This window comes from Gobius niger, assembly GCF_951799975.1.
Source record: "Gobius niger genome assembly, chromosome: 1".
NCBI lineage: Eukaryota > Metazoa > Chordata > Actinopteri > Gobiiformes > Gobiidae > Gobius > Gobius niger.
The window spans coordinates 7,744,606-7,761,224 of NC_136852.1; the positions used below are offsets into that span (position 1 = coordinate 7,744,606).

The 16,619-nt window shown below is 39.9% G+C and overlaps 1 protein-coding gene across 1 annotated transcript; it reads left to right on the top strand.

The window, feature by feature from the left end:
- Positions 1 to 819: 819 nt before the first annotated feature.
- Positions 820 to 12,515, top strand: c15h3orf52 (chromosome 15 C3orf52 homolog; the record flags this gene model as incomplete). The annotated part of the gene is made up of 6 exons (XM_079565282.1): positions 820 to 900; positions 5,953 to 6,036; positions 6,116 to 6,251; positions 7,734 to 7,897; positions 10,185 to 10,255; positions 12,255 to 12,515. The coding sequence occupies 6 exons, from the start codon at positions 820 to 822 to the stop codon at positions 12,442 to 12,444; spliced, it is 726 nt and encodes a 241-aa protein (XP_079421408.1). The 3' UTR covers positions 12,445 to 12,515.
- Between the last annotated feature and the right edge of the window lie 4,104 nt (positions 12,516 to 16,619).

Consider the following 16,619-nt stretch of genomic DNA (forward strand, 5'->3'; position numbering starts at 1 on the left):
CAATAAAAACAGAACAAAAAATTTACAAAAATGAGACCCCCCCCAAAAAAAGCAATATAAGAGTGGCAAAAAAGCGATGAAAAAATGGCAAAAATCCTATGACAACACGGAAACAATGCAAGGAAAAAGATCCATTCAGTTTGTAGATCTGTAGAGAGGCTGTAACCTTTTAGATTTGGGTAAAACTGAACTGGAGAACATGCACTGGAGAACATGCACTGGTCAAGGGGGTTAAAGCCAGTGTGATATATTTTTTTGTCTACAAACAATGCAAGAGAGCAGTAACCCTGTAATTACATATATACAAATGTTTTTTTAGGAACAAACCACAATACATTTTTAGGAACAAACCACAATAAAGGAGGGGTTGGATGAGTTGCCCATGTCAGTCCTGTCTGTGGTGGTGGTGGTGGTGGTGGTTGGTGTTGGTGGGTGTAAACAGGGAAGCAGCCTCTCGTGCGCGCCATGACTCCCACGGACCGACACCTATCGCTCTAGACAACGCCTTCTTCCTGCGTCAGCGTGTCCCGTCTCGATACTCACCTGGAAGACGCGCTACGGGACGAGCGAGCGAGCACCCCCCCCGCGTCAATGGAGGCGTCCCGGGAGAGAGTATCCCCCAAGCCCTTCCCGTAACCCCCCCTCAGATAAGGCGACGTGAAGGATTGTACGAATGCCTTTATAGTGAAACCTATCGCGCCCTGGATACTTGGAGACTCCGCGCGGCGCTACTTTACGCTTTACGCAGAGGCAGTTCCGGGTTCTCCGCAAGTGAAGGCAACTGGACTCGTGTAAATGACTCCCATTGGTGTCTTAACCATGGAGGGAGACGCAAATACTGACATTGAAATGGTGCCGATGTCTAATGGAAGTGAAGGAGCAGCGCTGGCAAATGGACAGGTGAGTGCACGCGCAGAAAAGCGGCTGTACAATATATTTAACTGGAGCCATGGGCAGAAGTGGGGAGAGCAGCCAAAATATGTACTCAAGTAAGAGTAATGTTACTTTAGAATATTTTTACTCAAGTAGGATAGAAGTAAAAAGTAGTGGCCCAAATATTTACTCAAGAAAGAGTGAAAAAGTATTTAATTTAACTGAACTAGTAACTGTTTGTGCGTAAAAGTCTGTCAATTATGAGAAAGAAAACACCATAAAAACAAATTAAAAGTATAAAAAACGAAGTAAACAAAACAAGAAATCATGGTGGCATTTTTACACAAGTGCAGATACTTCATTTTAATATTAAGTAGAAGTAAAAAGTAGTACGAAAAAAGGACTTGCAAAAGTACAATTACATCAAAAAGTTACCTAAGTATATGTACTTGAGTAAATATAACTGAGTACGACGACTACTCACATCTGAGCTGGGTAGTAGAGCTGAAAGATATATCAGTTTCAGTTTCAGTTTATTCGGTCAAAATTATGACAAAAGATTTACATTCAGTTAAGTATACTTCTTCATAACATAACATACAAAAATGACCGAAAAGGTATAGGCTGAAGCTAATGCTTATTTTGCCTACCCTTGTCTTTTTAAACTTACAGCACGTGTTTTTGTTAACTTTCCAACATAACATCAAACATTCATATATCGTTACCGTATCGATATGGAGATAAAAAGATTCAAAGCATTAAAATAGAAGAAGCAAAATGTAAACGATAGAGATTTTCATCAATAAAACTGCGCTCTTTTGTGTTATGTTTTTATTTTGTTGGAAAATGCTTGGTTTTTACCTAACCTATAGTTATATCGCATCGTATGGAGATATCTGGCATGAATATCGAGATATGAAAATGTGTCCATATCGTTCAGCCTTATTGGGTACTACCATTTACTCACAATTACTTGGGTAAGTTTTGAGGAAAATTGTACCTTATAGTTGTGGTAGGTACTATAGTTAGTATTATATATTTACAGCTTTTCTGGGGCTACTGGAGTAAAATTATTTAAAGTAGTAATTGAAATATATATGATTTCTGGTTGCTGTAATTGTTCAAGTGTAGGTTCAGCAACACTATGAGCCCAAAGAATGAGCTGAATACATGAACATGAATCACCAGGGGCCTCAGTTATCGAGCTGCTGCGCACAAAATGAGGCCAAAACTTTGCGTAGCCGCTCCTCTGCGCCAAAGTTGGTATTTATAGAAAGCAAACTGAACGTGAAACATTGCGCTCCTCCACGCAAACTAAAGAGCTCCCGTACGAGGTCCGCACTTTTCAGAAACACTGAGAGACGGGAGAGCAGCGACATTGAGGAAGTCAGGTTTGGTTTGGTTTGGTTTGAAATGGCTTGAATTTACTTTCTTCAGCAATGACAAAGATTAGAATGAAATAAGCAGCTTATCACGATGTTTGTGAATATTTGTGCGCACATAAAGCAGGAATGACCCCGCTGTCCTGTGCTTTGAGTCATCTCTGGACATAAGTCTGAGCAACTGGGTTTAGGTCCAAAGCTCGGGTCACATGCCCTTCAGACGAGGCGTCTTTACGCAGTGCGCACCGGCACCGCGGCTCTACTGCGCGCCCTCCTGAGACACCACCACTGACCTCTCCTCACTCACTCCACCCGGACACTGACCTCTCCTCACTCACTCCACCCGGACACTGACCTCTCCTCACTCACTCACACCACCCGGACACTGACCTCTCCTCACTCACTCACACCACCCGGACACTGACCTCACCACACTCACACCACCCGGACACTGACCTCTCCTCACTCACACCACCCGGACACTGACCTCTCCTCACTCACACCACCCGGACACTGACCTCTCCTCACTCACACCACCCGGACACTGACCTCACCACACTCACACCACCCGGACACTGACCTCTCCACACTCATACCACCTGAACACTGACCTCTCCTCACTCACACCACCCGGACACTGACCTCACCACACTCACACCACCCGGACACTGACCTCACCACACTCACACCACCTGAACACTGACCTCTCCTCACTCACACCACCTGAACACTGACCTCTCCTCACTCACACCACCCGGACACTGACCTCTCCTCACTCACACCACCCGGACACTGACCACACTCACACTCACACCACCCGGACCGAACCGCTGCTTCATACCACACAGAACATGACCTAATGTACAGCGTGCGCAGTCTGGAGTTTGACTGAAATGCTCCACAGTTTATCGTGTTTTATTGGCAAATCCAAATCTTGCTATTGGCAAATCTAGCCGACACTTAAGGCTCTTCTTTACCTTCTAAACATGTGTTTTGAAAAGTTTTATTGATACTTATATGTAGAAAGATGCCAATACGTGTGATCAGAGAAGCAGAGTTCACTCTTCAGTAAATCTCCTCGAGCCCGTGTCGTCTCTGCCCGAGCTGCAACTGATCAAGTCGGCTGCTCTCGTTGGGGTCTCACGATCTTTCCGTGCCCCACGTGCCCGTGACATCAGAGCCCGTCTGGAGCAAGTCGGACAGAAATCTAACCGGCCCTGTGCGTCTGCAGTCGGCTGTCAAAACTGCGTCCGTCTGGCTCATCTCAAACACACCTAATGCCAGGATTCATATGGCTGGTTCAGGGAGACATGATTTTCACTCATACAGAGTCCAGATCTGAACCCCATTGAGAATCTTTGGGATGTGCTGGAAAAGACTTTGCGCTGTGGTCACACTCTCCCATCATCATTACAAGATCTTGGAGAAACATTAACGCAACACTGGTTCTTTTGACATTGCAGAAACATATTTAAAAAAACGCCACAGCGAGCGTGTGCTGTAACCAAATATTAGAGCGTGTGACCTTATTTTTGTGGCAACTGTTTTTTGGTCTGGGAGTGTGTTTGGGTTTAAAGGCTTGTTTATTCGTACGACTGGTGACACTTTGGGTTCATCGTGTCTCAGGGTCATCTGCAATTGACTCTGTGCATAACTTCAAATCATAACAACGCTGCTCAAGAAGTGACTTCCTGTTTGGATCCAGCACGCCAAAATAAAAGCACACAGCTCGTCTCATTGATTAGTATCAGCGGGTACTTGCAACATAACAAGAATATAATTAAATACACACATTTCAAGTGTTTTGTCTGTTAATGGTTAGGCAGAAAGAAAGTTGAACTAATGAATAATATGGTGCTTTTATTTTGTCGTGCTGGATCGAAACAGGAAGTCACTTCTTGGGCAGTGTTGTTATGATTTGAAGTTATGCACAATTTCATTTATGTTTAGTCATGTGTTTAAATGTAGGCCTATATATTTTTCTGGATTTGTCAAATATTGGTTAAATAGTGGTTAAACATAAGCCGTTTATGGAACATTTTAACCTTGATTTAAACATTGTAGGCTGGGTTCTTGACTTTTTAACTAAAAGAAGTCAAAGAGTGAGAGTCAATGATGAACTCTCTGATCAGTGCACTGTTTCGACAGGCTCACCCCAAGGTTCTGTTCTCTCACCCCTGTTGTTTATATTGTACACTGTGTCAGAGTGACCATGAAAACCGAATCATCTCAAAATACGCAGATGACTCAGTTATTGTAAGTCTACTTCACAAAAATCAAAGTCAGCATGGCCCAGTTGTTGAGGATTTTGTCAAATGGTGTGATGAGTCTTATCTTCTCTTGAACGTTGCAAAAACAAAAGATATGATCATGGACTTTAGGAAGAGCGCTCTCCCACATGTTGTAACATATATAAAGGGACAACAAGTGGAGTGTGTGGAGTCCTACAAGTATCTTGGAACAATTATTGATTGCAAACTGAATTTTAATGAAAACTGTGCTGCTGTTTTTAAAAAAGGGCCACCAACGACTGTATTGCCTTCGGAAACTGTCCTTCTTTCATGTAGATAAAACTGTGATGACACTTTTCTATCGGGCATTCATGGAAGCGACCCAGCTCTTTGCCTGGTCGCCTGGTACGGGAGCTCTTCTGTTAGAAACAAAAACGCCTTGAATCAGCTCGTCAAGTGGTCAAGTAAAGTCATTGGCCTCAGACCACTTTGGACTTTCTGCATGATAGACAGTTAGAGAGGATGGCACGAAGCATCGCAAAAGACACAGAGCATCCTTTGCACTCAGAGTTTCGATCGCTTCCGTCTGGGCGTCGGTTTTTGATGCCAATGAGCCACACAAACCGTTTTAAGAAAAGCTTTGTTCCCGCTGCCCTTTCCTTTATGAACAAGTCGGGATCAAATTGCCCCGACACGGGTTTTTTATCTTTGTTACTGTCAAGTGGCTTAAACTTCAGTTGTTTTTGTACCAAAGGCACATCCTGTTAGTATGTGGAGCACTTACAAGTTTTATATTTTATATGTGTGATGTTTTATCTTTGTATAATGTGTTTTAATGCGTCGACTAGTTCTCAGAATTGCAAAACGAATTTACCCACGGGTACAAATAAATTAACCTAACCTAACCTAAATTTCACCCCTTGTTTAGACGAGGTTGACGTCGTGATTTGGAACTTGGAAGATCAAATATTTTATGAGATTGTACTTGAAGGGTTTAACAATGTTGAAATTAAATATTTTCCTCCCCCTACATGTTCCAGCCATGAATGAGCTCAGACCTGTTCCCCACAACTGCCTCTAAAATCCTGCACTGTTACTGTCATATGTGTTAATATAGAAGCTGCAGTTACACGTATGGCCTGAGGTGGCACTAATGAGTATAAAAATGGCCAACTTTCATCTAGCCCCTTTAATTTAAATATGTATGTAAATCTATTTTAAAGAAACCTCACTTTTACTCTGGTAACTGTTTCGGCAATACTCACCTCTCGTTATAACATATTTATGCCACATTACGACAACTTGCCTTTTCTAATCTAGCCGGACGTTCCTCAAGATGAAACAGATGGTTTTCCACGAAGGAGAGATGAGCCGGAAACAGAGAGGTTATTAGAGGTACGTGTTAACATATGTGGATCATAATGCTACTATTATTAAACTTTGTCTATTTCTTCTTCTTTTTGTAGAATGATGGCCACTCTAATGGAAATTCTGTGGTCTTAGACGGTAATCCTGACATTGAAGGTCAGCAGATACCAAGTCAGCAAAAGGTAAGGCAAAATGAGCATTTTACTTAACTTTAAATTCTTGTTGAACTAATCTCTTGTTATTATTATTTTATTTTTTTAGAAAAGTGCTGTGTGCCAAGTGAAAGAAGAGCTAACCCAGAAAGTCTGTAATAAAAGGCTTCCACTGTGGGTCGTCCTCATCCTCATAATCGTCCTCCTCATTGGCATCATTTTTGTATCTCTGGCTTTGTGCAAAGGTAAAGCGCTCAAACACACACAGAAGACTTCATGGGGTTATTTCTAGTAACCGAACAAAGAGAGTTGGAAGTAATGGAAGTATGTACAAGTTGAATAAGAGGGGTCCCAAGATTGACCCCTGGGGGCTCCACAGGTCAGGGCAATTTTCTCTGAGACACAGTTGCCAATTTCGACAAAGGTCCTCGAGGTAGTACTTGAACCAGTTTAGAGCATTTTCACCATTTTGCATTTAAAATAACTTATATTTGAGCAGCATCAGCTTCGTGGTTTTATAAGCTACGCAGCGGCGGAGTGATCTGCTAGAAAATAGTCCCTCAAAATGCGATCATTCGTGTGATGCAAGGTCAGTTATGTTCCAAAAATGGACATTTATATGGTTAGTCTGGCGTTATAAGTGATTTGCCTCAGGTGCACTGTGGAGCGGGGATGGGCGATACCACTTTGTTTGGAATCGATACGACACCGATACTTTTGGGGTCATTTTTGTCGATACCGATACTGGTCATTTCATATGGGTGAATGTTTTTCAATCAATATGCATTTCTATAACTGGTTATTTTATATAATTAACTGGTCAATTAGAATGATACTACTTAAACTGGTTACTTAAACAATACTAATGTGAAATTAAATGCATAAACAACATTTTTAATTAATACTTATATGACAAATAGAACCTAAACCAGAATGATATACCTGGCTCAGTTCAAGCCTTTGCTGCTGTTGTGGACTGTTTTGGCTCAGAACAAAGAAATAAATCATCCTTTTGTGTTGATAATTGCTGCCCCGCCTTCTTTTTACAGATGCAAATTAGTATTGCTACTTTTTGCCGAATATCGATACTTAAAAAGTAGCCGTATGGTATCGATGCATCAATACTTTGGTATCGATCCACCCATCCCTACTGTGGAGTGTGTAAGGCTAGCTGATACCATAGAAATACGCTAGCCTAGCACTAGCCTAGCGCCACGAAACTCGTCAAATATAAGAACTGCATGAATTACAAAAATAATATCTCCAGAAATCACACTCTGGATAATTAGGAAATGAGGCCCTATGTCAAAAATCCTGAAATATCCCTTTAAGAAAGAGGCAGAATATGATTAATCAACCTTAATCAAAAGTGGATTCAACTAATTTTTGAAACAAATGATTAATTCAGTTTGGACAGTGGGCTGCTGTGATTTTACTCTACCTCAACCCAGATTTTATGCCTCTTTAACCTTGAAACACACTAATTTTCACAATAAGGTGTTTACTTATCGCACTGAGGCACCGTTTCTCCATGGATCTAAATCGGAAAGACTCTCAATTAGTATAACCAGTGACTTATCTTTACAGAGAAGTGCATTGTGTAAGAAATGCCGGCATCTCAGGGTCAATTGGCCGGTCATGTTGCAATACTGTGTTGGTTGGGAATATCTTCTGTGCTTTTAGCGTTTAAAGGGAAGTTAATATTTCGCTTTCTTTTTCCATGACAGTGATTTACAATGATCCAGACGAGAAGTACGATAAAACGCAGTTCAACAAGCAGAGAAATTTCAGCGGAAGTTTCCGGCTGCCCAATGTGAACTTTACTGAAGAGCTGCTTAACCTGACGACCTCCAACGAGAGTCGAGCGCTCACCGCGGAACTCAAGAAGAAGGTTTGGTTTGATATCGCAGTGTTTCAGCCACAGAAATGACGAAAGTCCCAAATTTAGAATGTATGTGCTTATTGCTTGTAGTCAAAAAACATATACTTATTGATATACTTAACTATATACTAAACCATATACTTATTTAACTAGCAGAGAAACACCTCCCTGTCTGCGCTGATGAAGACCTGAACAAGATCAAAACACATTAGTTCATGTCTCGTCTAAAATCATTCTTTTCAGAGGAGACTTCTGTGTTTATAGTTGTAGCTGTTTGAGCCCTGAAGCTAAAGGCTAACGTTCATTTGATGTTAACGTAGCTCCATCTGAAATTACTTTTTGAAACACGCTCAGCTTGACGTTAATGTAAGTTGTCTTCTTTTTCTAGTTTTTCAAATCTTATTTTATTTTCAATTTGCGTTAAAATGTGGACAGGAAGTAGCCTTCACTCTCCACTGGCTAACAGGAAGTTAGCCAAAAACATTAAATGTCCAGAAACTATTAAAACAGGATTACTTTGATAACATTTTAGCAGCCTGGACAATTAAATTAAACGACAGACAAAGTGATTGAGGTACTACTAAACACAGAGCCTTTACTTTGTAAAATATTCTCAAATGAACCAGTATGACATCGTCCTGTCGGCTGGATGCATTTCTTTCAAAAGTATACAAACATCAGAATCTGTAAAATTGACTGTTGTTTTGGTCATAATTAAAATGTATAAGGTTTATTTAAAGGGGCTAGATGCAAGTTGGTAATTTTTATACTCACTACTGCCACCTCAGGTCATACGTGTAACTGCACCTTCTATATTAAGCTTGTGCATGCAATTCGGAAGTAACAACTTTTTGAGTGACAGTGCAGGATTTTAGAGGCAGTTGTGGTGAACAGGTCTGGGCTCATTCTGCACATTAGGACAGGGGTAGACAACGTCAGGCCCGGGGGCCAAATCCGGCCCTCCAGCATAGAACCTTTGGCCCACAAGATGATAATAACTTTACACAAATACGGTTACTACTTTAACCGTTGTAGAGTTTAGCCTCTTAACCCCTGCCTTAACCGAGCATATTTTCTCCAGTTTGGCTTTACCCAAATATAAAAAGCCTCTCGACTGCAGCCAATAGGAGTAATGCTTAGCTTAAGGGGGTAAGTACTGCAAAAATGTGAGAAATACTGTCAATTAATTTCCAAACAGACCACCAAATTAGGTCGTTTATATTATGCACAGCACTGGCATTTGTAAGCTTTACCTTTGGCTAAAATTGTCAGGTTCAGCCCTTGGTCTTTTTACAATGAAGAAAATCGGCCCTCCACTGAGAAAACTTGCCTACCCTAGCCTTAGGACATTGCTGGAACATATAGAGGGAGAAAAAATATACAATTATAGCATTTTTAAACTGTATAGTCCCGTTGATGTTTGTTCAACATCAATTTGTGGGAAAATACAGTATTTTACTTCATTTATTCATTATAAATTAAAATCTACTTTGGGTTGTGGCTTGCTAGTTTGTGGCACTGGGCCCATGTTCCAGACTGTTTCCATTCCAATAAACTCTGTATCGATGAAACATAAACAAGGCCCGTCTGCTGTGCTTGTAATGTGCGCTGTCACTATAGGAATGAATGTCCTGAAATGCAAAGTAGGTAAACAGAGCGACACAGGCAGCTCGAGGCTTAAGCAAATAGAACATGAAGGAAATGGCTTCTCAGTCGGGCTCCATCTGCCAAACGGTAAACACCCCGGCAGCAGCAAACATACCTGAGAGCACAAAATATTAACCCGCTCCTTCAAGATCATAATGAAGCTTTAGATATCGTCGACCGGACTATTTACTGTACATGAACGACAGCAGTATGTTATGTTTGTTCCTCAAGACATGATATTGTTCGTGGCGTTCCACAAGGCTCAGTCTTGGGGCCAAAGCTGTTTTTATTGTTTATTAATTAAATCTGTGAAGAATTGCAAAAAATATAAATGGTGATGGTCGCAGATGATAACGATGCTTTTTGTTCAGGGAAAAAATAGATGCATTTTTTGTTGAAGTCACAAAAGAACTGAGTAAAGGGAAACATTATACCTTTCAGGAAGTCGATTGAAAAACAGATCTTTAAAAACCTGAAATAAACTACAGGAACAGTGGGAATTACTTATAATGAGGAGTTCCCACCGTTCAGGGTCATCACTACTTTTCCAGCCAACGCCACAATGCTATGAATTCCAGGATAAAGTGTTTTGCAGGGCGTTTTCCAAAATATGTGAAAGCTTATGTTGTTTTTCCTCTCCCTGCACCAGCTGGACGACCTCTACAGGAACTCCTCGGCCCTGGGAAGATACTACTCCACAAGTCAAATATACAATTTAAGGTAAGCTCTTGTGAAGTTTGGGAATTATAGGGTTGTCTAATGGTTCCAAACGATAGACTATATATTGCTACATTAGCAGAAACATCACAATATTGTAAAAAATGTATAACTGCACAAGGCAATATCACTTTGGAAACACACACTGCAAAAAAACTACTGTAAAATAAGTAACATTTTCTTGAAATAACAATAATATGTGTAAGGTCAAGGAAATAAATATCAATGTTTCACTTTGACTTCCGTAAAAAGAATCTGTCAATAGAATAACTTGCGATTGCATTCTAAAATATGAATAAATACCTTTATAGCACTGTGCATTTAGATAGTAATGCATCTTATTTTACTTGAAATAAGAAATAAATCTTTTGTTTTTGGCAGATATTTCAAGTGGCTTATCAGAATTACTCAAAGTAACGTCAAATATTCTTAATACCTGTAATTTTTACCGTTTTTCTACTGTAATTTCATCGTCCGATCACTATTTACTTTTACAATTTCACTATGTACAGTTTCATTGTATTGTGAATGACAAAATGTATGGATCTGTCATCCTAAGATTATCAAACATAAAGGTCATTAGGCCAGGCAAGTTTATTTATAGAGCACAATTCATACAAAAGAAAGCAGATACAATAAATCCATAAAACATCAAAAATGATTAATTACAGTAAAAAGATCGATCCACTCATGGGAGATCACACTCGCTCATAGATAACATGTCTTTGAAAAAGCATGTATTCTGGCAGGCCAAGCGAGTAAAAAGCAAGAGTGCAGATAAAGTACTTTCAGTTGTCATGCTCAGGTAAAAAGAACTGTTTTCAGCCTGAACATTGTCAGTGTTGAGGCCTTTCTCACATCCAGTTTTTAGCTACATGAAACTGAAACGCAGCCTCTCCGTGTTTATTATTGACTCTGGGAATCACCTGGATGGTTCTCAGTTCTCATTACACATTATTATTATGTTACTTTCTCTGGTCCAGCTATTCAGTTCACAAAGACATGACAAAACACACAGAACAACACCTTAGTTCTACAGAGAGAAGCCTCTATATCAGGGGAAGGCAACGTCAGGCCCGTGGGCCAAATCCGGCCCTCCAGCACAGATCCTCGGGCCCTCAAGGAGATTTTGAGAAACATAATGACACAAATCAGAAACATTTTTTAGGTGAAATGGGAGAAATACTGTCAATTCACCCAATTAGGTCATATCATGTACAACTCTGGCATTTGTAGAAAGTGCACTGGAAAAAAATAAATACAAAATTATAGAAGAAATGACAGAAACCTACTTGACTTAAGAGATTCAATCTAACATTTGAGTAGATTTGGTCTGGTCTTAGATCAGATAAAACATCTTATCGCCAATGGAACAAGTCATTATTCTCTTAACAGATTATATTGTATAATTTCAAGTGAAAAACAAATCTTTTTAAAGGGACTATACAGAGTTTAAAAATGGTAAAATTATCTAATTTCCTCCCCCTAAATGTTCCAACAATGTCCTAATGTGTAGAATGAGCCCAGACTTGTTCACCACAACTGCCTCTAAAATCCTGCACTGTCACTCAAAAAGGTGTTACTTCAGGTCCGAATTGATGGTGCAGTTACACGCATGACCTGATATGGCAGTAGTGAGTATAAAATGGCTAAGTTGCATCTAGCCCCTTTAAAAGTAAAAGTTCATTTGTCTGATTTCAAAATGGGTTTTATGCTTGTTCCATTGGCATTTGTATCTTTATCTTAGATTTGTCCAAACAGACTCAAATTCAACATAAAGAATCTTTATTCAAGCAATTTTAAGTCATTTATCTCATTTAAGATGGTCATTTTTCCAGTGTAGTGCTTTACCTTGGCCTAAAACTGTCGGCTTCGGCCCTCAGTCTTTTTACAATGCCTACCCCTGCTCTACATAGTCCAGTGTCATGCCTCCCCATAACCAAAGGAAAACATTGGTGTTTGTTTTAAATAATATTGACAGTTCTCCTTCCTCTGCCCACAGCGATGATCCAGTCACGGCCTCGTTCCACCTGATGTTCCTGATGCCTGAGGCCGAGGAGAGTCAGCTGATCCGCTTCACTCTGAGCAGAGCCATGGTGTACAACGTCCTGAGGCAGTTCCTACTTGACCAAGAGGAAGACGTGTCTGACCGCGTCTACATACAGCCTGCTTCTCTAAACATGTCGGAGTAAAGCAAACACACGGGTCAGCAGGTCAGCGCGGTCAACTCCAAATATGACCGTACTCAAGTCTCAACAGGTCACGCAGTCGACCAGTCCTGAGAAACTGAGGCTTGAAACATGGATACTTTAAAATAATGTCTATGTGAAGAAATCCAAGTAAGAAGGGAAAGACTTTGCAGGTGGTTATGGAACTGACACATAAACAAATAGTAAAAAAGCTGTTTTTTAGTGAAGTGAATAGCGTCCTGATGAACAAACTTTGAGGGCCTGTTTGCTCAGAACAGGCCCAGTGATGGAGAACTGGCTTAAAAACATGGAGTACAGTTTTGTGTTCCATCTCCAACACAAAAAATCCAGGAAATACTTAAGAGAACACTACAGCAGAAGAGGGAACGACCAAGCTAGGTTTTTGGGTGTGATTTGTGTCTTTGAGAGCTACAGCAACATAATCCAAGGAAATAAGTGGATTACAACAACATTACTGTCAATTTTGCTCTTTTGAAACATTGGACAAAACTTAAAGGGACTATACGGAGTTTAAAAATGTTGAAATTAAGTATTTTTCTCCCCCTACATGTTCCAACAATGTCCTAATGTGTAGAATGAGCTCAGACCTGTTCACAACTGCCTCTAAAATCCTGCATTGTCACTCAAAAAGGTGTTGATTCGGGTCCGAATTGCCGTCATGAACGAGCTTAATATAGAAGCTGCAGTTACGCATAAGACCTGAGGTGGCAGTAATGAGTATAAAATGGTTGCAAGTTGCATCTAGCCCCTTTAAAGGAACAGGCCACCGTTTGTCCATAGTGAGATATGTTCTTACCTGAGCTTAGATGAGTTGATGTGTACCTGTCTGGTCTTTGTGATGTTGTTAGCATTAGCCTCTCCCAGTATATTCCTATGGCTCCAAACGGGGGTGAGGTTGGAAGCTACCACGCTCTTCCATGGGCACACACAAAGACCAGACAGGTACGTATCAACTGGTCTGAGCTCAGGTAAGAACATATCTCAGTATAGAAAAATGGTGGCCTGCAGCAAACTCTGTGGATATTTGATTCTTTTTTATATTGCTGTAACATTGTGCAGCTCATGTTGCTTTTGAACAGGACTGTTTTTAAAAGTCGTCGAGTTGTATTAATTGTCCAAGGTTATTGCAGTGTTTTGAGGCTTAACAGAATTGATAAATACAGGCATGATTAATCACATTTATCACAATCTCAGTTTGAGTGGCAGCAGTTTGGACATATTTAGAGTCTGGGAGCACAGTGTCCTTTCCAAACGACAACATATCCTGCCTCCATGAGCTCTTATTATGTTTAAGATTATATTCCTACAAACATGATCTGATATTTTTACTAAATAGAACCACATGACGAAATGTGGGATATTTTATTGCATTGTTTCTCAGTATTTTCTATTTCGACTACAGCTGACCACAAGTGTCACAAGCTCGTCACTCTTTTAACAAACCACAAGGGCTTTTCCCAGATATTTCTTCCACGGTATTTTATCAATTCAATTTTAAGGTGTTTTTTTAGGTGTTTATCTGATTATTACATTTTATAAGGAGGCAGTATGTGCAGAAAGGTATTTATTTGTGGTGTGAGGGAGCACTGACTTGATGAGTTAATCAGTATCATGTTTTGTGATTTCAAAGAATATATGGGATATTTTTATATTTTTAATAATTGTGTTTTTAAACAAATGTGAAAACTGTACAGAGAAAGACATAACTTTGTTTTTAAACCTATTCATATTTGCACATGAGCTAAATCCAAATAGACAAATATATGAATAAAAGGGATAATTTTTCAAATCTTCTTTATTATTTCTTGTGTTTGTTTGTAAGAGACAATTTTTTATGTGTTTTATATTTTACACAAAGAAATGTCAAAGTGGAAAACCTGTCGTTTACTGATCATCAGTGGTTCAACACTAGAGGGAGCTACTGATCAAGGTTCAAACTCTGCATTAAAAGAACTGTAATGTAAGGCTCTGTACCTGATATCTTTTCAGGTAGCAGAAATGAAATTGTTTTTTTCTTCCTAAATTGAACTGTGAAAGTGGACATTTGTGACAAGACACGGTTCATTTAATTATAATGTGTTTTTCCCCCTCAAGTTAAGTTGCTGTTATCATTATTATGCTGTAAACTCTGGTTATAAATTCATCCCTGTGAAGAACTGGGATGTTAGAAATACATTAGGAATGATAAGAATTACTTTAGACACATCTAACAACTCAAAATATACAAATAATGAAAGTGATAAAATCAGGCCTTTCAAGAAGAGGAAAGAAGAAGAAAAATGCCTCTTAGATTATGAATACAAGACTAACTTTATGTACAAAACATTCATTATAACAAAATTGTGTTCACTGACTCTCTGAACCCCCCAGAAAGTGACCTGAACATCCTGAATGACCAGGTTATTGTGTCCCAGGATTCACCGGGCTCATCAATGCAAGATCTTGGTGAAAAATAAATGCTCTGGATGTTTTGACATTGCAGAAACTTATTGAAACAACGCCACAGCGAATGTGTGCTGTGATCAAAGATAAAGGCGGTTCAACAAAACACTAGGGTGGCCAGGAAGTTGTTTCTTATAGGTTTAAAACAGTGCTTAAGTTTGCTGTTGTAAATGACAGATGTGTAAACAAACTACATTTTGGAATTTCTCGTCGGTGCACCAGAAAGTTCCAGTCTTTTATTGCCACTGCAGCTTCAATCTTAATTCAATACAGGGGTTGATGAACTGAACCCTCAACACATCAACCCCTGTATGGTCAATACCCTTATTTGCATTGCATGAGCCACATTTATGAGCACCAAGAATCACTTTAAAACAGTGGATACTCACAGCTAACTCTTTGTTTCCATACAGTAGCGGTAAGACCCTGTCCTTAAGGTAAACTGGATTAGCCTCACGTCGGTGTCTCGCGGCGCTGGCCTAATTTCCTCTCACACTTTTCTTTCCTCTCTGCTCTTTTCTCTCTTGTCCACATCAGAGGAGGCTCCGCCCGTAGGCCCCGTCAGCAATCCAACATTTCCCAGAAGAAGCCAATCAATTTGTTTAATGCCATTAGTCCATCGCCTGAGTGAGTGCGTCAGATCGTCCTATTGTTGGCAAATAGAAACCGAGATTAGGGCCACAGATAATGACGGTTAATGGCATTGTCGCCCCAAAAGTCTGCAGATATTGTACATGACCGTCCTTTATACGCACAGAAGGCAATGCTGGTGAAGTGTTTTGCCCAAGGACACCACAGCAGATCAAGCCCTCACTTTTGGATTGGCTGAGAGAAAATCGAACCCTCCCTAAATATCCCCAAAAACAACTGAAGGACTCCAGGGGTTGTGCCAAGTGCGTGAGCTAACTTTAGCCTTAAGCTGGAAAAACATCCTTGATACTTTGACGTAGAGACTTTAATTCTGCGAACTGGGAGTTAGGGTGTTTTTCTCTGTGTCTAATTAATTAATCTAGATTAAGATTTTAAGCCTTGGCTACAAAACGTCGAGGTCAGATGCACAATGGGCATTTTTTTATCCCTTAATTGATTATGACTTTGCTGAAATAAGTGAGCACATTATATGCTTTAAGTGTGATTGATTTGGAAGTGTCGCACTTAAAGGAACAGAACAGAGACTTTTTAACGTAACTGACTGTTTGTTTTCAGCATTTTTACTATTATAACAAATATTGAATCATTAATGTGTAAGACTCACTTTGGGAATTTGACATTTTGGCATTGGTGACGCCGCCGTACAAAATGTGCTTGTAACTGTGCATGATCATTTTAGCTTTAGCTGGAGATACAGTATTATCAGGCCCATTGTTTCCTTGTTCTTTATGTCCAATGCACTCATCATAAGCCTGTAATACTATGAGGTTTGTCGTATTTCAAGCCAATCGCAAAATACGCAAAGCACGGAGAGAAAGGTGGGAGAGGTGAAGCCATGGAGCGGGACTCGGGAGCATCAAAAACGCATTTTGGAGCTGGTGAATATCGCCCTCTGTGTTTCTTAAACAAGCTGAAAATGAGGAAATGCAGTAAATAATATATCTGAGCCGTAATATTTACAAGCAGAGGATGTTCTGAATAACTCCACTCAACATAACTGTTCCACGATTCGGTAATTATGTTTAGTTTAGCTCCATTTATCCTGTTGTTTCCTCATTTAGATA